Source organism: Physella acuta, unplaced genomic scaffold (assembly GCF_028476545.2).
Source record: "Physella acuta isolate Inbredline_101_S28 unplaced genomic scaffold, ASM2847654v3 ptg001494l, whole genome shotgun sequence".
Classification (NCBI taxonomy): domain Eukaryota; kingdom Metazoa; phylum Mollusca; class Gastropoda; family Physidae; genus Physella; species Physella acuta.
Window position 1 is genome coordinate 59,148 of NW_026733009.1, and position 23,292 is coordinate 82,439.

General features: G+C 40.0%; 1 protein-coding gene across 1 annotated transcript in view; it reads right to left on the reverse strand.

Annotated features, from left to right (window-relative positions):
* The window catches only part of LOC131928376 (transient-receptor-potential-like protein), a 49,805-nt gene that overhangs the window by 13,079 nt on the left and 13,434 nt on the right, over positions 1-23,292 (reverse strand). Inside the window, exons 7-15 of the mRNA XM_059284381.1 lie at positions 19,758-19,969; positions 14,138-14,271; positions 13,783-13,922; positions 13,427-13,561; positions 13,076-13,248; positions 12,587-12,782; positions 11,626-11,832; positions 9,166-9,207; positions 8,985-9,023 (exon numbers count right to left, since the gene is read on the reverse strand). Coding sequence (XP_059140364.1) covers positions 8,985-9,023; positions 9,166-9,207; positions 11,626-11,832; positions 12,587-12,782; positions 13,076-13,248; positions 13,427-13,561; positions 13,783-13,922; positions 14,138-14,271; positions 19,758-19,969 — 1,278 coding nt within the window. The remainder of the gene's footprint in view (positions 1-8,984; positions 9,024-9,165; positions 9,208-11,625; positions 11,833-12,586; positions 12,783-13,075; positions 13,249-13,426; positions 13,562-13,782; positions 13,923-14,137; positions 14,272-19,757; positions 19,970-23,292) is intronic.

Sequence of the window (23,292 nt, forward strand, 5' to 3'; positions counted from 1 at the left end):
AACAGTGAAACTATTATTATAGATAAGTAATAAGTTAAATATAAACATGTCGTTTTCAATCTATATACTACTAAAAGTCAAGTTTGTTTACATGTTTGAATATTTATTTTTTTGTTTTTTTGTTTGTTTGTTTGTTTGCCTGATTGACTATCTCGCATGGTTGCACTCATCGTGGAAAGCTGTAAAATAGTATGTAGGTAGAGAAAAATTTTTGTTTTAAGACAGACTGTTAATCACAAATTTATTTAAAGACGTTAATTAATTTATTGATTTATTCATTGTTAAATTAACCGTATTTTTTAAAAAATGTTAATACTTTGAATAAACTTTGTGGGGATAGTGACGTCCCTTGATGTGTTTACTTTTTTGGTACAATAAAAATGGCGGACTCCATCATAGACTTTGTGGCCCATTCAAAAGTTTAACGCGTTACAAAGCTAATTTTCTGCCGGCTATAACTTAAACAATACGTCCGTTTGCTGTATTTATTACGTTCCAACACTTATATCAATTTTCAACTGTCTTTTTCATTTAGTTTTACGATAAAATTCTCTAGATCTAAAGATCAGCTGTCGAAGGAAAGTTATGAAGCTAGCCTAGATCTAGATCTATCTAGATCTAGCCTAGATGTAGGTCACTAGACTCAATGTAAATTCTAGATCTAGACTTAATGTAAATTCTACATCTAGAATCTATTTCAGGCCTTAATCATTTTATATAAATCTTTGTTTGGCTAATTTAAGATAAAATTTAATTTGAAAGTTACTACTACTAGACTTAGATCTAGATCTATGCGCGGAGACTCAAAAGTATAGTATAAAAATTCACTTGTGACGTCACGAGTAAATAGCTAAGTTGGTAGCGTAGTCCGCTCTCATGGGGGTGGCACAGGTTCTAGACCAATATGTCAATGATATTTTTTTTTTCAATTTTTTTTTTTTTTAGATGTGAATGATAAAGTTGCCTATCTGAACTTGGCAGGATACAGGGCAGGTGAAGTAGAGTTCATCTGTTTCTTTGTCCTAAGCATATGAAAGGATAGTGTGGTCAGAGACATGCTCGGCTGGAATCGTTTTTTAAACGATAAAAACATGTTGTCTGAGACTTGGCGGGACACTGGGCAGGTGAAGTAGAGTTGAGTAGGTCACATGTGACGTCAGTATATGAAGGGATACTCCGAAATCGGTGTTTTCGGTATTTTTAAAAGATAAAAAACATATTTTTGAATGTGGGGTCTGTTTTTTGTGACGATAAGTGACACTGCAGTAGCGTAGCGAGGAGGGGGGGCGGGGCGGGAGGGGAGGGGAGGCGGGGGGGGGGAAGGGGAGGCGGGAGGAGGTGGAGGGGGGAAGGGGGGGGGCGGGGGGACATATGTTGGGGCGCCAAAATGGTTTGGAGAAATAAATTGAAAGGTTGAGGGGGGTTCAAATCGAAAGTTTGAGTGGGGGGGGGGGGGGGGGGGGGGGACGCACATCAAAAGTTTGAGGGGGTGGGGGGGGTTGAAAATCGAAATCTTGGGGGGGGGGGGGTTAACATCGAAAAGTTTGTCCCCGGGCGCCGGGAAGGGTCGCTATGCCTCTGAGTGACAGACGTGATGTTTTTTATGGATGACCCCCGAAACCCACAGTTATCCAACGGATGACGGGTATTCTAGTAACTATTTAAAAGTGCGTGTTACAAAAAAAAACCCACACAACTTTTGAAATGTATTAATCCATTGTAAATAAATGAAGTTAAAAAAACTTGAGAGATGAGAATGAATAATGGAAATCATTCTACATACCCACATGAGGGTATATAGAAGAACTTCTAGCGGATTCAAACGTACAAAAGTAGCCTACTTGGTCATTATGTTACTCATTTTCCAATTAGAAAAAAAAAGAGGTCGAAGTTCAGCCGGAAATTCGTAGCTTTAAAAAAATTAAATACATCCAGAAATATCTTTTTCAATACACAGATCTACAAATGTATGTGGCATAAATAAATAAATTATGTATATATATATATATATATATATATATATATATATATATATATATATATATATATATATATATATATGTATATGTATATGTATGTATATATATATATATATATATATATATATATATATATATATATATATATATATATATATATATATATATATATATATATATATGTATATGTATGTATATATATATATATGTATATATATATATATATGTATATGTATATGTATATATATATATGTATATATGTATATATATATATATATATATATATATATATATATATATATATATATATATATATATATATATATATATACACATACATACATACATACATACATACATACATATATATATACATATATATATATATATATATATATACACACATACATACATACATATATATATATATATATATATATATATATATATATATATATATATATATATTGATTTATATATATATATATTGATTTATATATATATATATATATATATATATATATATATATAATTAATATGTATATACATTCATATAAATAAATAAATCAATATAATATATATATATAAATATATATATATATATATATATATATATATATATATATATATATATATATATATATATATATATCTATAATATAAGCGGGCTGTGTCTGTCCTTCCTTCCTTCCGTCCGTCATCGCTATAGATTTTGGGACTATAAAAGTAAACGTTCGCACCATGCTGTGCTTTGCAGTGCACCGCAGTGTCTTATTATAAGTAATAGAGTAGGGTTTATTTATATAGTGGCATAGAGCTATTTTATAATTTCCACTGTTTGTACAATTTTGCATAACGTAAAGAGAATATTAAATACACGCACATTGCTAAAACATATTAAAAGGATCAATGTCAAATATCATTTTAGTTTATATTCCTAGAAAAAATGGATACATTTCCATAAAAGTAGGTCGAAAAAACTAATTAATTCAACTTTTTTTTGTGGTAATTTTTTCAAGGGAGGTAATTTGAAAATATATTTAACTCAACAATAATTTAAGTTAATCTTTTTTTTATTACTACCGCATTGATTAGTATATGTTAAGGTTCATAATTAAAAGAGAAAAATGTTAAGATTATTTATATTATTTTCTAATTAGTCTATGATTTCTCAAAATCACTATTTTTTGTTTTTGTTTTTTGGTGTTAACAGATGGTGAAATTTTATAAGTATAGTATAGAGAATGCTGGAAAGACTTTCTCTGGGCGCGGACGCCTGGGAAAAGCGTGTTTTTCGGTGGTAATTCTAATTACATTGCCAATGTGTTTTCTTAGAACCATAAAAGTAAACACCACTTGCCGTACATTCATTTGCATCGCATTGTTTTATTGTAAGTTATGGAGTAGGATCTATTTATGTGACTTAAATTTTTAATGTTGGAAAGGCTCTCTTTGGGCGCGGACGCCTAAAAAGCGTGTTGTTTGGTGGTGATTCTAATGTTGTGGTTGTGTTTTTTTTGGTTGTGTTGTGGTTGTGTTGTGGTTGTTTTTTGGTTGTGTTGTGGTTGTGTTGTGGTTGTATTGTGGTTGTTTTTTGGTTGTGTTGTGGTTGTGTTGTGGCTGTGCTGTGGTTGTGTTTTTGTTGTGGTTGTGTTGTAGTTGTGGTTGTGGTTGTGTTGTGGTTGTGTTTTGTTTGTGTTTGTGGTTGTGTTGTGGTTGTGTTGTGGTTGTGTTGTGGTTGTGTTGTGGTTGTGTTGTGTTGTGTTGTGTTGTGGTTGTGTTGTGGTTGTGTTGTGTTGTGGTTGTGTTGTGGTTGTGTTGTGGTTGTGTTGTGGTTGTGTTGTGGTTGTGGTTGTGGTTATGTTGTGTTTGTGGTTGTGTTTTTTTTGTGTTTGTGTTTGTGTTGTTTTTGTTTGTTTTGTTCTGTTCCAAAGTTGGTACATTTAAAAAAGATTTACCGTGGCGGAGCACGGGACGCAGCTAGTATAATATAAGCGGGCTGTGTCTGTCCTTCCGTCCGTCATCGCTATAGATTTTGGGACTATAAAAGTAAACTACGCACCAAGCTGTGCTTTTCAGTGCACCGCAGTGTCTTATTATAAGTAATTGAGTAGGGTTTGTTTATATAACGGCATAGAGCTATTTTATAATTTCTACTGTTTGTACAATTTTGCATAACGTAAAGAGAATATTAAATACACGCACATTGCTAAAACATATTAAAAGGATCAATGTCAAATATCGTTTTCGTTAATATTCCCAGAAAGAGTGGATACATATTAATAACATAATAACAGTAGGGTAGAAAAATCTAATTAAACTGCTTAGTAATTTTGCCAATGGAGGTAATTCAAAGATAAATTGAACTCACGCTAAAAATGTGAATGCAAAATCTGCAAGACGGAATAATTGTTGGAATAATATAATTAGCAAAATGTGAATGCAAATTATGCAGACGTGTAAGAGTACATTATTGTTGGAATATTATTATTAGCATTGATTGATAAAAGGCTATCTTTTATTTATTTTATTCACTGAATGTACTGTTTACTAATTATAATTTTTAATCAACTATTCTCCATTACTATATTAAGTCATCACGTTCATTAGGTGCGCAATGGTTTTAGTCATGAAACTTTATTGTAAATTTTAAAAAGTACTGAAAAAAATGCATGAATTTATAAAGTGCAATATGGTCGGTAAAACACGGATATTCTAAATACTGCCTTTAATTTATTTGCGGAAAAGCTAGGGGTTTTATAACAGAGGCGTAGCAAGAGGGGGGGGGGGGGGAGGGTGGAAATCGAAAGTTTGAGGGAGGTGGGAGGGTGTAAATCGAAATTTTCCGCCGGCGCTCGGAAAGGGCGCGATTTGGCGCTACGGGATAGACTGTGAGCAATATGCCTTTATGATTACATTTAAATTGAGTTTATGTTGAGTGTTGTGTTTGTTTTTTCGTTTTTGTTTTTTCTTTGCGTTCGTTTGTGTTGTATTTAGTTTTGTTCTGTTCCCAACTTGGTACATTTAAAAAAGATTTACCGTGTGTTGTGGTTGTGTTGTGGTTGTGTTGTGGTTGTGTTGTGGTTGTTTTGTGGTTGTGTTGTGGTTGTGGTTGTGTTGTGGTTGTGTTGTGATTGTGTTGTGGTTGTAATGTGGTTGTGTTGTGGTTTGTTTGTGTTTGTGTTTGTGTTGTGTTTTTGTTTGTTTTGTTCTGTTCCAAAGTTGGTATATTTTAAAAAGATTTACCGTGGCGGAGCACGGGATGCAGCTAGTATATATATATATATATATATATATATATATATATATATATATATATATATATATATATATATACTAGCCGTCCCGGCCAGGCCCTGCTCTGGCTTCTGTGAAAAACCTTTCTGTTAAAGACCATTACCTGTGTGTTTAGTAATCATCATAAACCCGGCATTGCCCACCCAAACCACAACCAACCAAAACAACAAAACGCAAACATAACGCTAACATAATTACAAATACAAACGAAAACAAAAACCTAACAACAAACCCAACCACAACCACAAACACCAATACAAACACAAAGAAAAAACAAACAAAAAAGCAAACGAAAACAAAAACCTAACAACAAACCCAACCACAAACACCAATACCAACAAAAAAAAACAAAAAAAACAACGAAAAAGCAAACGAAAACAAACCAAATCCAAACGCAAAACCAACCAAAAACACAAATACAAACCCAAACAAAAAAACACAAACAAAAACGAAAAAAGAAAGAACAAAAACGAACCAAATCAAAACGCAACCACTAACGCACGGGTTCCCAACCTGGGGGTCGCAACCCCCCTGGGGGTCGCGAAGGTCTTTCTGGGGGGTCGCCAACTGGTATACTAAACCTTAGTAATTTGAAACAAAACATAAATATTTAGAATAATTTTTGAAATTCGGCTTCATTAGCATCACTGGAAATGTAATAGAGAAGAAGCAAATCGCACTGTACAAAGTTGTTCTCAGTCACGAATCTATGAAATCTTCAAAACTAAAACGTCATTTGAGACGAGTCATTCGGAACACACCAAAAATTATATGGAGTTCTTTCGTCGGTAAGAAGCTAGTTGCAAACGCCAGAGACTTGATCGAACAGGAAGTTTTCACCAGCATTAGTGCAAGCATCAAATGAAGTCGCGATAGAAAATGGCAAGCAAAAAAAAAAAAAAAAAAGGAGAAAATCTCATCAAACGCTGCGTGTACGTAAATGTTAAATAACACATTTTTATTGAAATTAAGCTTTCACCATTGTTTGCTTTTCAAGTTGATAAATCAACAGACGTGAGTTCGTGTTCGCAGTTGTTGGTCTGTGTCTATATTCATGCGGATGATAGCAAAGAAGAGTTACTCTTTTATGAAGATAGCATGGAGAAAATAAATACCTTTTTTTTTAAACTGGATGATTAAAATGGGTTAGAGCGGCTGTGGGGTTTGTACGGATGGTGCGCCATCTTTGTTTAGCTCAAAATCGGGCTTTCAGAAAACAGAAAAGATTTAGCTCCCTAACCACTGCCCTAACCAATCGACATCAAGAGTCCATTGCTAGTACAAGTCGTTAATTATATAAAATCTGGAGCCTTCAAAGAACTGAGTAAAAACATTAATATAGATCACGAGGTTCTGCTCTTCTACACTACAGTACGCTGGCTGTCAAACGAAATGTTGTAAATTGTGTTTTTGAATTGAAATCTGGAATAAAATTGTTCTTGGAAGTGCAAAGGAAACAAGACTATTTGGTATACTTAAAACGACATAGAGTGGTTGGAGAGAGTATCATACCTAGCAGATGTGTTCGAACAGCAAGATAAGCTTAACCTGAAGCATCAGGGAAAATGAACGAATATTATAACTTTCCATGATAATCTCGGGGCATTTTTATCAAAGCTGCAAAATCGGTAAAAAAAATAAATCTTGGAAATATTGTAAATTTCAAGAAACTCTGCGGTGTGGTAGATGAATCTGATTGTGAGTAACTTAAAATTTTGAAAGAAGCAATTTCTGGGCATCTTGAATCTTGAATTACAAGATGAATTCTTTGATTTGCAGAATTATTCCGAGTAAAATGAAAAACTGCAGACACAACTTTGGTGTGGTATTCACCATTCATACCCAAACGTAAAATTGATTGACTTTTCGAGAATATATTTTCAACACTATTCTTCGATTAAAACCAAAATTAAGATGATTATAATGACATAGGTTGGCGTTAACAATTTTTTAAAATTAAAAACTTAACCACGAAGGTTTAGTGAATAGTATGCAATTTCACTCATGCTATTAAAACAGTTATCAAGAGTAGTTCATATTGAAAGTCTACCAGAAAATCTTATTTTAGTGCTTATTAATTTCCATACTAATTTCGGCTTTTTATTTCTATAGGGGTCGTGGGTCACTTACTTTTTATAAAAGGGGGTCGCCACTCAAAAAAGGTTGGGAACCACTGCACTAACGCAAACCCACCTAAACACAAAGAAAACACTAACGCGAACATAAACGCCCGGGACGGAATCACCTGTTTTAGCTTAAGGGGGTAGGCTCCAGAAAAAACCAACTTCTTAAGTAAAACCTTTTATTGATTCATTTGTGTATATCCAACTTAGGGTACTTGAAGGAAAATATTTCCATGCATCAGGGACTTTTTTGAAAATATGGTTGCCATGGCAACGGCGGCCATCTTGAAAAAAACATCATTTTCTGGAGTTCTAAAATTTCATAAACTAACATAAATATCGGCTATATAACCATTGATCCTTCTTGTACTAACGCTAATAGAGTCAGCTGGCTAGTTTTTGTAACAGAAATCACTCTAGAAATATTTTTTTTTAATTTTCAAAGTTTGGTGTGACGAAATTCCAATGAAAATAATGCTAAATTCAATGGAATTTCACTACATATTTTTTTGAAAATTTGAAAAAAATATTTCTAGCTGTTTTTTGGTTACAGAAATTAGCCAGCTGACTCTATTGGTGTTAGTACAATAAAGATCAATGATTATATGGGCGGTTTATATGTTACTTTAGGAAATTTTAGAACTCCACAAAAGGTAGTTTTTCCAAGATGGCCGCCGTTTCCATGGCAACCATATTTTCAGAAGAGTCCCTGGTACATCCAAATATTTTTCCTTAAGTACCCTAACTTATACATACACAAATAAATGAAAAAGGCGTATTACTTAAAAAGTTTTTTTCTCCGTTTTTTTCGGGAGCCTATCCCCTTAATGAACGACTATAGTACCCCAACTTATTCATAGTCTTTTGCACTCACTTAAACGAACGCGCCTGTTTCAATTTAATGAACAATTTTAATACTCCAAGCTTATCCGTAAAATACCTACAACATTTGCACTTGATCAATCCCCGCTAATTATGTAATTATTTTTTTTTTACCAACACCAAAACAAAGTAATTAAAAAGTAAATTCTTTTCCACAAAATGCAATGGTTTTATAAAGGGAAGTAATTGTGTTTTCCTAATTTATCAAAGGGAAGTAAGTGCTATAGGACTAAATAAAGACATAATTAGAATTTTTGTAAAAGATGATATTTTTTAAAAATTTGTGTTTAATGAACATGCCGACAATTATTACTTTAATTTGAAAAATGAAAATTATTTCCCAACACTTTCAATAGTAATTTTTTAACTCATAAATTTAGACAAATGCGCACGATAATTGTCTAACACTTAAATCCATCCAAGACCAACGACAAACATATGCGTTACATACAGAACTGAGCTTTATATATTAGATATATAGGCTTATATATAAAAAAAATTTCCCGGGGGGGGGGTACACCATTAGACGCCGCACTGGGTGACACCCGACCTTGTGACGCCACTGACATACCGTGATCAGAACTTAACTTAAGAAATATTTATTGTGATAAAACTAAAATTAGCTTAAAGAACAACACATGCACAACAAATAAAAACAACACAAAAACAAACGCACAATATGTACGGATCAAAGCTTACTTACAACTTGGGCTTCACTGTACAGCTCGGCGCTCTGTTTAGTCTGGCTCAAAACAAATGAAACAAAAACAAAATTTACAATTGTCTCAAGGCAGAGGTCAATACCATGACTAAAACAATGTAAACAGTGCCACCCAACCCAACTTATGTTGTATAGAGATCCAGTGGGGAAATTTTTAAATTACCTTGAACACCTTCAGTTCAGATGGCGCCACTGTTTGCTTTGACTAGAGGGGGTGGGGGGTGGGGGAGTAGGGGGGGGGGGGAGAAGAGAAATCAATTAAAGTTAGTAACAAGAAATATGTCAACCATTCTTTCACACCACTTCTGTTTATTTTATGGACGGACTTATTTAAGCTTTTAATTCATTCAGAATGTCTGTCTGTTTGTCTGTGGGTTTGTGGTAAATCATAATTAGTAAAAAGTTGATAATAAAACTAATGTAAAAAGCTTTATAAAAACAATCTTTTAAATGTACTAAGAAAAACTGAAAATAAAACACATTTCTTTTCTTCAATAAAAGCATTGGTCAGTTTAACATTTCAAATTGGTTGCCGCTAAAAATGTGGTGACGTAACAAATCAAAGCACGACTGGTCATGACGTGTTTATATGCAGACTGCGAAAATTCATTAACACATTATCCTTATACACTTTAGTACTTATAGTGTTAATAGTTGGACCTCTTCAGGGATAGTAAGTGTCAATTAAAACTGTTAATTTTTGTCTTAATTACTCGAATCTTCATTTAAAAATTCGATATTGAAATCATTATTTATTTTATCTGCTTCAAAGTAAAAATAATTCTCATATAACATTTTTTTTAACGGAAAAGGCTTTTACTACATCCATAAATTTAAAAAGCGGGAGTGATCTCCCCTAAACTTTCTCGAATATCAAGATGCAACACTACGGGGGATGGCAACTCGGGATATACACATGATTTTAATCAATTTTTAATAACTTTAACTTTTAAAAATAGAATAATCTCGTTGAAAAAAAATTGCGCACCAAGTCAACGGCAAACAATATGTGTGTAATAGTGCGAAATATTAGTATTCAATAAATTCATATGCGTTTTTTGCGAATTCAGAAATAGCGCAAGTTACTACGATTATCTGCCCAGTGAAAGCTGCCGTCTGTGACCATATTTTACAGTTGACAGCAAGTTTGTAATATTGTTACCTTCCCTTAGTTTCAAATCGTTAAAATTTTTATTATCTGCCCCTAATAGCCTTTACTAGATTGACCGGGTCTGCGATTGTAAACATTCTCGTGAACCACAGCTAAGCTGACAGTTAGGATGATCGCGCCTAGCTAGTTATCTCCAGAGTTTATTCCAGGCATCCCTTAGGGGGGGGGGGGGCTTTGCCCCTCCCCCCCCCCCCCCGAAATTTTTTTACCACCCCCCCCCCCCCCGAACGAAATGAAATTTATATAGTTTTTATAGAAAATATATACTTTTAACAGTGTCCGTCCCCCCGAAGAAAGTTTACCGCCCCCCCCCCCCGAAAATTTCAAGTGCCCCCCCGGAGAAAAAAGTCTGGAAGAAACACTGGTTATCTCCCCTTTTATTATTGAATATAGCAATCTATCGAGGGATTTAATTTTGTTATCACCCCTTTCTTTCGAAACCATTTAATTAATTTTTAAGGACTAATTAAAATTAAATTAAAAATAGATAGACTCATATTGTCATCAAAAAGGAACTTCTCTGGAAAGTTTGAACGAAATCGCTACATTAAGAAGTAGGTTATAATTGAGTTACAAGATTTGCTGCAAACCAACAAACAATCAAAGAGACGTTGCATACTTAACAAAAGGTTGCAAAAATAAATCTAGTTTGGTGTAGCCTTGGTATATGCTGGTATAACTAAAATAAAAGTCAGGGGCTGATGAAAATTGAACATAGGGTTTATGTTATGTAACGTAAACCTATGAATGGACTCCCCAGTTAAGGGAATATGTTTCCCATAAGTGAGGGCCCAGTCTTGTAGTTTTACCAGCATATAGTTTAGTAAAGTTACACCAAACTAAACTTTTTGTTTACTTTCTAGTACATTCTTTTTAATTATTTTTTTTGTGGTGATTTGTGAATATAATAAAATTATTTTTCCTTAAAGGTTTTTATGTGAGAATTATTTTCCAGTTTTAAAGTTGAGTTATCTTCCCCTACTCAATTCTTGCTCGACACTAGGGCGCGAAATCAATCAGCCGTGACAACAGTTCACCCTCGCCGGTCGTCTGATCAAGGGATGGGTTGTCTTAAAAATGGATCTTGTTGTCTCCCCTTTTATTTTATCTCCCCTTTTATTCTTGCATATATTAATTCAAGTCTTTAAAAACTATTACATTTTCTATTTATTTAGATTAAACATTCAAAATTCTTGCATTGTCGTGCAAGATCTACCACTGTGCCGAATTTGATCTGACAATGGGAAATGGGTTAAATTAAGATTTGCGGACTTACAAACTTAGTCAACTAAATAAAAGGCTTTACAACTTTTTTGGTATTTTGAGTTCTGTTTACATATTTTTTAAAGGTCTCCTTTCGCATAGCCCTGTTGTTCTTACAAAGTTTGAGTTGTGAAATGCATTTCTAATTAGCGCGTGAAAGACAGGCCATTGTAAAACAAAATAAGTTACCCGGATGTTTCCTTCCGACGACTTACGCTGTCTGGAATCACCACGTGACGTATGCCTGCAGATAACGCTCCTCACCCACGTGACTAGGTAGTAGAGGGACTTGGGGCTGACGATCAGGTTAAAGGGCGCAGGGAGGGTGGAGCCCTCGTCAAAGTAGCCCATCCACAGCTTAGAGCGAGCAAACTTCCACTCCATGTCGGCATGGTTCTGTGTGGGATGGGCATTGGGTTAGGTTCTGTGTGGGGAGGTGATTGGGTTAGGTTACGTGAGATTTAGGTTGGTATGTTGGGTTACCTGAGATTTAGGTTGGTATGTTGGGTTAGGTTACCTGAGATTTAGGTTGGTATGTTGGGTTAGGTTACCTGAGATTTAGGTTGGTATGTTGGGTTACCTGAGATTTAGGTTGGTATGTTGGGTTACCTGAGATTTAGGTTGGTATGTTGGGTTAGGTTACCTGAGATTTAGGTTGGTATGTTGGGTTACCTGAGATTTAGGTTGGTATGTTGGGTTACCTGAGATTTAGGTTGGTATGTTGGGTTACCTGAGATTTAGGTTGGTATGTTGGGTTACCTGAGATTTAGGTTGGTATGTTGGGTTACCTGAGATTTAGGTTGGTATGTTGGGTTACCTGAGATTTAGGTTGGTATGTTGGGTTACCTGAGATTTAGGTTGGTATGTTGGGTTACCTGAGATTTAGGTTGGTATGTTGGGTTACCTGAGATTTAGGTTGGTATGTTGGGTTACCTGAGATTTAGGTTGGTATGTTGGGTTACCTGAGATTTAGGTTGGTATGTTGGGTTACCTGGGCTTTAGTATGTTGGGTTACCTGGGCTTTAGTATGTTGGGTTACCTGGGCTTTAGTATGTTGGGTTACCTGGGCTTTAGTATGTTGGGTTACCTGGGCTTTAGTATGTTGGGTTACCTGGGCTTTAGTATGTTGACATTAGCGCCCCAGACTGACCTCAATCTCCTGGAAGGAGCTGGACATCATGGCGATGAGCATGTTGAGGAGGACGATGATGGCCATGGCGTGGTAGGCCATAAACATCAGCTCACCCACTGTCATCGTGAACACCTGGGTGCTCTTCAGCTCCATCTTGCTGGGCGTGGTCAGGCTGAACATGGACCAGAACAACGTCACGTAGCTCGAGAACAACCTGACGGCAGGGGGAGAAACTCTTTATCTGACGGCAGGGGGAGAAACTCTTTATCTGACGGCAGGGGGAGAAACTCTTTATCTGACGGCAGGGGGAGAAACTCTTTATCTGACGGCAGCGGGAGAAACGCTTTATCTGACGGCAGGGGGAGAAACTCTTTATCTGACGGCAGGGGGAGAAACTCTTTATCTGACGGCAGGGGGAGAAACTCTTTATCTGACGGCAGGGGGAGAAACTCTTTATCTGACGGCAGGGGGAGAAACTCTTGTCTCACGTCCCATCGCAGTACTCACGTGAAAAACATGTCCTCCTCAGTGCTGTCTGCTGTACTTTGATAGTACCAGTACAGCTGGTTCAAACCGCAAGCAAACGACGACACGACGAGGAAGAAGATGAATAGAAATTTGGCGATGTCGATTAGCATACAGCCAAGAGAAATTTGTAGAGGTCCCAGGTGTTGGTTGGCCTGGTAAAAATGGACTGAGCGTGAGTTCTATTTGATAGTGGACCGTAATACAGGACATTACACTAAACAGACCATTGGTCTAGTTGATAGTGGACCCTAATACAAGACATTACACTAAACAGACCATTGGTCAGAACTAAACATTGGTTAACTAACGTTATACTTAACCAGAGCTTACCTGAAAAAGGTAGATAATCCTTGCGAAGCTGAAAACATTGGCAACTGCAAACAAGCCTTCAGAGATGAGCGTAGGGTCATTGACCGGCCAGTCTTTGCGCTCCATCAGCCGGTCGCCGTACCTGCCTGACTCGATCTGAGGAGATGACAGGTTTCAGGTGTGGCTACCATCTCAGGTGTGGCTACCAAGTCAGGTGTGGCTACCTTGTACTACACGTGTAGGTGTAGCTACCAGGTGCGGTTACATTGTGCTAAATACTGTAGACATGGCTACCATCTTACAACTGATTCTAGGTAGACAAGAAGCGTACACATGTGACACACAGCACCCCCCTCCCCCCCCCCCCCGAGGCTGACCTGGAAGTAAGCGACGACCCTGAGGGCGAAGGTGGCCAGGTAGAGAGACAGCATGATAAAGTCCAGCCAGTTCCACCACTGGCGGATGTAGGCCTTCAGACCCTCGTCCCACAGCTGTTTGCACTCAGCCCACACAAAACCTGGGGGAAAGAGGTCATAGGTCAGCACGTTTCTCTGGTCACCGCCAGTCTGACAAACACCTTCAACAAACCAAACATCCGCCACAATCATTCTTGTGATACATGACATCCGCCACAATCATTCTTGTGATACATGACATCCGCCACAATCATTCTTGTGATACATGACATCCGCCACAATCATTCTTGTGATACATGAGCTACTGGACGGTCACCTGTGACCCACAAGACAATCATCCACTCCAGCCCCGAGGGTTCGGGCCCCCTTAGCCTGTCCCTCATGGGTACGCTGTTAATGACGTCAGTGGAGGCACACACCAACAGGAAGAGGAAGACTCCAAAACTGGCGCTGTAAGCACATCATCACGTGACATCACATGACATCATCACATGACATCACATGACATCACATGACATCATCACATGACATCACGTGACATCACATGACATCATCACATGACATCACGTGACATCACATGACATCATCACATGACATCACGTGACATCACCACGTGGCATCACGTGATATCACATGACAACACATGACATCACGTGACATCACATGACATCACGTGACATCACATGACATCACCATATGACACCACCACGGGACATCAACACGTGACACCACCACATGACATCACCACGTGACATCACGTGATAACACCACGTGACATCACCACGTGACATTACCATGTGACATCATCACATGACATCACAGGACATCACCACATGACATCACCACATCACATCACATGACATCACATAACATAATATGACATCACAAGACAACATCACATGACAGCATCACATGACAGTATCACATAATTACATCATATCACATAATCACATCACATGATACATCATATCTCACCACAAATCACATGATAAACCATACATCACACATGTTAACAATTGAAACAGAATGAAAAGGCACTCCCATCTCACTCCCATCTTACTTTTATCTCACTCCCATCTTACTCCCTTCTTACTCCCATCTCACTCCCATCTTACTCTTATCTCACTCCCATCTCACTCCCATCTCACTCCCATCTCACTCCCATCTCACTCCCATCTCACTCCCATCTCACTCCCATCTTACTTTTATCTCACTCCCATCTTACTCCCTTCTTACTCCCATCTCACTCCCATCTTACTCCCATCTTTCATCTCACTCCCATCTCACTCCCATCTTTCATCTCACTCCCATCTCACTCCCATCTTACTCCCATCTTTCATCTCACTCCCATCTCACTCCCATCTTTCATCTCACTCCCATCTCACTCCCATCTCACTCCCATCTTACTCCCATCTCACTCCCATCTCACTCCCATCTTACTCCCATCTCACTCCCATTTTACTCCTATCTTCCATCTCACTCCCCTCTTACCCCCATCTCACTCCCATCTCACTCCCATCTCACTCCCATCTTACTCCCATCTCACTCCCATCTTACTTCCATCTCACTCCCATCTCACTCCCATCTTACTCCCATCTCACTCCCATCTCACTCCCATCTTACTCCCATCTCACTCCCATCTCACTCCCATCTCTCTCCCATCTTACTCCCATCTCACTCCCATCTCACTCCCATCTCACTCCCATCTCACTCCCATCTCACTCCCATCTCACTCTCATCTACTCCAATCTTACTCTTATCTCACTCCCATCTCACTCCTATCTCACTCCCATCTCACTCCCATCTCACTCCCATCTCACTCCCATCTTACTCCCATCTCACTCCCATCTTACTCCCATCTCACTCCCATCTCACTCCCATCTCACTCCCATCTCACTCCCATCTCACTCCCATCTCACTCCCATCTTAGTTTTATCTCACTCCCATCTCACTCCCATCTCACTCCCTTCTTACTCCCATCTCACTCCCATCTCACTCCCATCTCACTCCCATCTTACTCCCATCTCACTCCCATCTCACTCCCATCTCACTCCCACCTTACTTCCATCTTACTTTTATCTCACTCCCATTTTACCCCCATCTCACTCCCATCCCACTCCCATCTCACTCCCATCTCACTCCCATCTTACTCCCATCTCTATCCCATCTCACTCCCATCTCACTCCCATCTCACTCCCATCTCACTCTTATCTCACTCCCATCTCAATCTTATCTCACTCCCATCCCACTCCCATCTCACTCCCATCTTACTCCCATCCCACTCCCATCTCACTCCCATCTCACTCCCATTTCACTCCCCTCTTACCCCCATCTCACTCTTATCTCATTCTTATCTCACTCTTATCTCACTCCCATCTCACTCCCATCTCACTCTTATCTCACTCCCATCTCACTCTTATCTCACTCTTATCTCACTCTTATCTCACTCCCATCTTACTCCCATCTCACTCCCATCTTACTCCCATCTCACTCCCATCTTACTCCCATCTCACTCCCATCTCACTCCCATCTTACTCCCATCTCACTCCCATCTTACTCCCATCTCACTCCCATCTCACTCCCATCTCACTCCCATCTCACTCCCATCTTACTCCCATCTTACTTCCATCTTACTCCCATCTTACTCTTATCTCACTCCCATCTCACTCCCATCTTACTCCCATCTTACTCTTATCTCACTCCCATCTCACTCTTATCTCACTCTTATCTCACTCTTATCTCACTCCAATCTCACTCCCATCTCACTCCCATCTCACTCCCATCTTACTCCCATCTCACTCCCATCTTACTCCCATCTCACTCCCATCTTCCATCTCACTCCCATCTCACTCCCATCTTACTTTTCTCACTCCCATCTTACTCCCATCTCACTCCCATCTTAATCCCTTCTTACTCCCCTCTTACCCCCATCTCACTCTTATCTCACTCTTATCTCACTCTTATCTCACTCTTATCTCACTCTTATCTCACTCCCATCTTACTCCCATCTCACTCCCATCTCACTCCCATCTCACTCTTATCTCACTCAAATCTCACTCCCATCTCACTCCCATCTCACTCCCATCTCACTCTTATCTCACTCCCATCTCACTCGTATCTCACTCTTATCTCACTCCAATCTCACTCCCATCTCACTCCCATCTCACTCCCATCTCACTCTTATCTGACTCTTATCTCACTCTTATCTCACTCCCATCTCACTCCCATCTTCTATCTCACTCCCATCTCACTCCCATCTCACTCCCATCTTACTCCCATCTTACTCCCATCTCACTCCCATCTCACTCCCATCTCACTCCCATCTTACTTCCATCTTACTCCCATCTCACTCCCATGTCACTCCCACCTTACTTCCATCTTACTCCCATCTCACTCCCATCTTACTCCCATCTCACTCCCATCTTACTCCCATCTCACTCTTATCTCACTCCCATCTCACTCTTATCTCACTCCCATCTTCTATCTCACTCCCATCTCACTCCCATCTCACTCCCATCTCACTCCCATCTCACTCCCATCTCACTCTCATCTACTCCAATCTTACTCTTATCTCACTCCCATCTCACTCTCATCTCACTCCCATCTCACTCCCATCTCACTCCCATCTTACTCCCATCTCACTCCCATCTTACTCCCATCTCACTCCCATCTCACTCCCATCTCACTCCCATCTCACTCCCATCTCACTCCCATCTTAGTTTTATCTCACTCCCATCTCACTCCCATCTCACTCCCTTCTTACTCCCATCTCACTCCCATCTCACTCCCATCTCACTCCCATCTCACTCCCATCTTACTCCCATCTCACTCCCATCTCACTCCCATCTCACTCCCACCTTACTTCCATCTTACTTTTATCTCACTCCTATTTTACCCCCATCTCACTCCCATCCCACTCCCATCTCACTCCCATCTCACTCCCATCTTACTCCCATCTCACTCCCATTTCACTCCCATCTCACTCCCATCTCACTCTTATCTCACTCCCATCTCACTCTTATCTCACTCCCATCCCACTCCCATCTCACTCCCATCTTACTCCCATCCCACTCCCATCTCACTCCCATCTCACTCCCATTTCACTCCCCTCTTACCCCCATCTCACTCTTATCTCATTCTTACCTCACTCTTATATCACTCCCATCTTACTCCCCTCACTCTTATCTCACTCCCATCTCACTCTTATCTCACTCTTATCTCACTCCCATCTTACTCCCATCTCACTCCCATCTTACTCCCATCTCACTCCCATCTCACTCTTATCTCACTCTTATCTCACTCTTATCTCACTCTTATCTCACTCCCATCTCACTCCCATCTTACTTTTCTCACTCCCATCTTACTCCCATCTCACTCCCATCTCACTCCCATCTTACTCCCATCTCACTCCCATCTTACTCCCATCTCACTCTTATCTCACTCCCATCTCACTCTTATCTCACTCTTATCTCACTCTTATCTCACTCAAATCTCACTCCCATCTCACTCCCATCTCACTCCCATCTCACTCTTATCTCACTCCCATCTCACTCTTATCTCACTCTTATCTCACTCCAATCTCACTCCCATCTCACTCCCATCTCACTCTTATCTGACTCTTATCTGACTCTTATCTCACTCCCATCTCACTCCCATCTTCTATCTCACTCCCATCTCACTCCCATCTCACTCCCATCTCACTCCCATCTTACTCCCATCTCACTCCCATCTTACTCCCATCTCACTCCCATCTTACTCCCATCTCACTCCCATCTTACTCCCATCTCACTCTTATCTCACTCCCATCTCACTCTTATCTCACTCTTATCTCACTCAAATCTCACTCCCATCTCACTCCCATCTCACTCCCATCTCACTCCCATCTCACTCTTATCTCACTCCCATCTCACTCTTATCTCACTCCAATCTCACTCCCATCTCACTCCCATCTCACTCCCATCTCACTCTTATCTGACTCTTATCTCACTCTTATCTCACTCCCATCTTCTATCTCACTCCCATCTCACTCCCATCTCACTCCCATCTTACTCCCATCTCACTCCCATCTTACTCCCATCTCACTCCCATCTTACTCCCATCTCACTCCCATCTCACTCCCATCTCACTCCCATCTTACTCCCATCTCACTCTTATCTCACTCCCATCTCACTCTTATCTCACTCCCATCTTCTATCTCACTCCCATCTCACTCCCATCTCACTCCCATCTTACTCTTATCTCACTCCCATCTCACTCCCATCTCACTCCCATCTCACTCTTATCTCACTCCCATCTTAGTTTTATCTCACTCCCATCTCACTCCCATCTCACTCTTATCTCACTCCCATCTCACTCTTATCTCACTCCCATCTTACTCCCATCTCACTCTTATCTCACTCCCATCTCACTCTTATCTCACTCCCATCTCACTCCCATCTCACTCTTATCTCACTCCCATCTCACTCCCATCTTACTCCCATCTCACTCTTATCTCACTCCCATCTCACTCTTATCTCACTCCCATCTCACTCCCATCTCACTCCCATCTCACTCCCATCTCACTCCCATCTTACTCTTATCTCACTCCCATCTCACTCTTATCTCACTCCCATCTTAGTTTTATCTCAATCCCATCTTACTCCCATCTCACTCTTATCTCACTCCCATCTCACTCTTATCTCACTCCCATCTCACTCCCATCTTACTCTTATCTCACTCCCATCTCACTCCCATCTTACTCCCATCTCACTCCCATCTCACTCCCACCTCACTCTTATCTCACTCCCATCTCACTCCCGTCTCACTCCCATCTTACTCCCATCTCACTCCCATCTCACTCCCATCTCACTCCCATCTCACTCTTATCTCACTCCCATCTCACTCCCATCTCACTCCCATCTCACTCCCACCTCACTCCCATCTCACTCCCATCTTACCTGTGGTAGAGAAATTTCATGAACGGAGAGCGAAGTAGTTGACCTATCTGTGACCTTGGGAAGATGAGGTAGTAGAAAGACATGAGAGGGAGGATGAGTATGAGGCCGATGCAAGTGAGGAACTTCATGACGCCATTCCTCTTTCTCCACCCCGGCAGGCCGGCGTACCAGATAGAGGTCAGCAGTTGTTGGCAGTGTGGGTGGGCCACAAACTGGGGAAATAGTGTGGGTCAGGGAGGTGATAGTGTAGGTGACGGAGGGGAAACAGTGTGGGTGAGAGAGGTGAAATAGTGTGATCAGAATCTTTAGTCTTTTCTTTTTATATTACAATTGTGGGGAAGTGGGGGGGGGGGTTATGGTGTGGTGTAAAGTGAGCAACTTGGGAAGTTTTTAATTTGTAGCAAAAAATCAAAGAGCTGTCATCGTGTAAAATATGTGACACATCATATGACACATCAATGTGACACATCATGTGACACATCTTATGACACATCATGTGACACATCTTATGACACATCATATGACACATCATATGAAACATCATATGACACGTCATGTGACACATCATATGACACATCATGTGACACATCATATGACACATCATATGACAGATCATATGACACATCATGCGACACATCATTTGACACCTTGTGGTGTGAAAGAAATCTCCCAGGGCCTGGATTTGATAGCGTGATAATTGGGCATGGGAGCTAACTTCTTGCGCTCGATCAATAAAAGTTTTGTACGAGAGGTGGCTGGCTGATGATGATCTAATCTTTAGACAGACACACGCCTATATTCAAAGTATAAAATCTTTGGACAGACACACGCCAATTTTCAAAGTACAAAATCTTTGGACAGACAGACACACGCCAATATTCAAAGTACAAAATCTTTACCCAGACACACGCCAATATTCAAAGTACAAAATCTTTACCCAGACACACGCCAATATTCAAAGTACACAATCTTGGGACAGACACACGCCTATACTCAAAGTACAAAATCTTTACACAGACACACACCAATATTCAAAGTACAACATCTTTGGACAGACACACGCCAATATTCAAAGTACAAAATCTTTGGACAGACACACGCCAATATTCAAAGTACAAAATCTTTGGACAGACACACGTCAATATTCAAAGTACAAAATCTTTACACAGACACACGCCAATATTCAAAGTACAAAATCTTTGGACAGACACACGCCAATATTCAAAGTACAAAATCTTTACACAGACACACGCCAATATTCAAAGTATAAAATCTTTGGACAGACACACGCCAATATTCAAAGTACAAGATCTTTGGACAGACACACGCCAATATTCAAAGTACAAGATCTTTGGACAGACACACGCCAATATTCAAAGTACAAAATCTTTACACAGACACACACCAATATTCAAAGTACAAAATCTTTACACAGACAAACGCCAATATTCAAAGTACAAAATCTTTGGACAGACAAACGCCAATATTCAAAGTACAAAATCTTTACACAGACACACACCAATATTCAAAGTACAAAATCTTTGGACAGACACACGCCAATATTCAAAGTACAAAATCTTTACCCAGACACACGCCAATATTCAAAGTACAAAATCTTTGGACAGACACACGCCAATATTCAAAGTACAAAATCTTTACACAGACACACGCCAATATTCAAAGTACAAAATCTTTACACAGACACACGCCAATATTCAAAGTACAAAATCTTTGGACAGACACACGCCAATATTCAAAGTACAAAATCTTTGGACAGACACACGCCAATATTCAAAGTACAAAATCTTTGGACAGACACACGCCAATATTCAAAGTACAAGATCTTTACACAGACACACGCCAATATTCAAAGTACAAAATCTTTGGACAGACACAAATCAATATTCAAAGTACAAAATCTTTGGACAGACACACGCCAATATTCAAAGTACAAAATCTTTACACAGACACACGCCAACATTCAAAATACAAAATCTTTTTATTTTAGTTTCCCACAAATGATACAGAAAACAAAAAGTTTGTAATGCCAAGTAACAGTCAACATTCTTCATTTCGACTATATATAATTAAGTAATGATCTTTTTATATCAGATATCAACTAGAAGTTCATGCTGCAGTCAGATCAAATGTGGGAAAATGTGGGAAAGTGGAAGCGCTGAGGCTAGTGGCTAAAAACTTCCAAATGTGTGTGAGAGAGTAAGTGTAGGTGTGTGTCAACGTATGTGTACATGGGTACGCCGTCAAAATGGCCCGGGACAAAACGGCCCACTCAAAATAGCACCGTCAAAAGGGCACCAACATACTGGCTCCCGTCAAACGGGCTCCCATCATATTGACCCGCGACGCATATGCTCCCGACAAATGGACTCCCGACAAATGGACTCCCGATAAAATGGCTCCCAACAAGTGAATCGTATGACCACTATAGGTATAAAAGTAACCAGTTAGTCCTTCATCCACTGCCACTATAACATATTTTAAAGGCGGGAAAGAATTTTTTTTTTCATGAACCAACAACAATGCACAAAGAAATCGAGCCCGTAACAGCTACATTTCACCAATTTAAAATTTTTGATAATGTTTAATTTACCACAGTAAAGACCTGTTGCTTAAAAGCGAGCATAGAAAAGTAAATGTATGATATACATGATGTAAACGGTATAGAAAGGGGCCCTTTTGTCGGGAGCCAAAATGACAGGAGTTGTAATGACTGGAGCCTATTTGTCGGGAGCCCAAATGATGGGGTCCATTTGTCGCTGGCCCTTTTAACGGGGTCAATTTGACGTGGCTGTTATGTAGGGGCCGTTTTGACACCGCACAGTGTACACGACACCGCGTCACGCCAGACTACTTGACACCACACCACACGACATGACACCACACCACACCACACGACATGACACCACACCACACCACACGACATGACACCACACCACACCACACGACATGACACCACATCACACCACACGACATGACACCACACCACACGACATGACACCACACCACACCACACGACATGACACCACACCACACCACACGACATGACACCACACGACATGACACCACACCACACCACACGACATGACACCACACGACATGACACCACACCACACCACACGACATGACACCACACCACACCACACGACATGACACCACACCACACGACATGACACCACACCACACGACATGACACCACACCACACGACATGACACCACACCACACGACATGACACCACATCACACCACACGACATGACATGACACCACACCACACCACACCACACGACATGACACCACACCACACCACACGACATGACACCACACCACATCACACCACACCACACCACACGACATGACACCACACCACACCACACGACATGACACCACACCACACGACATGACACCACATCACACCACACGACATGACACCACATCACACCACATGACACCACACCACACGACATGACACCACACGACATGACACCACACCACACCACACGACATGACACCACACC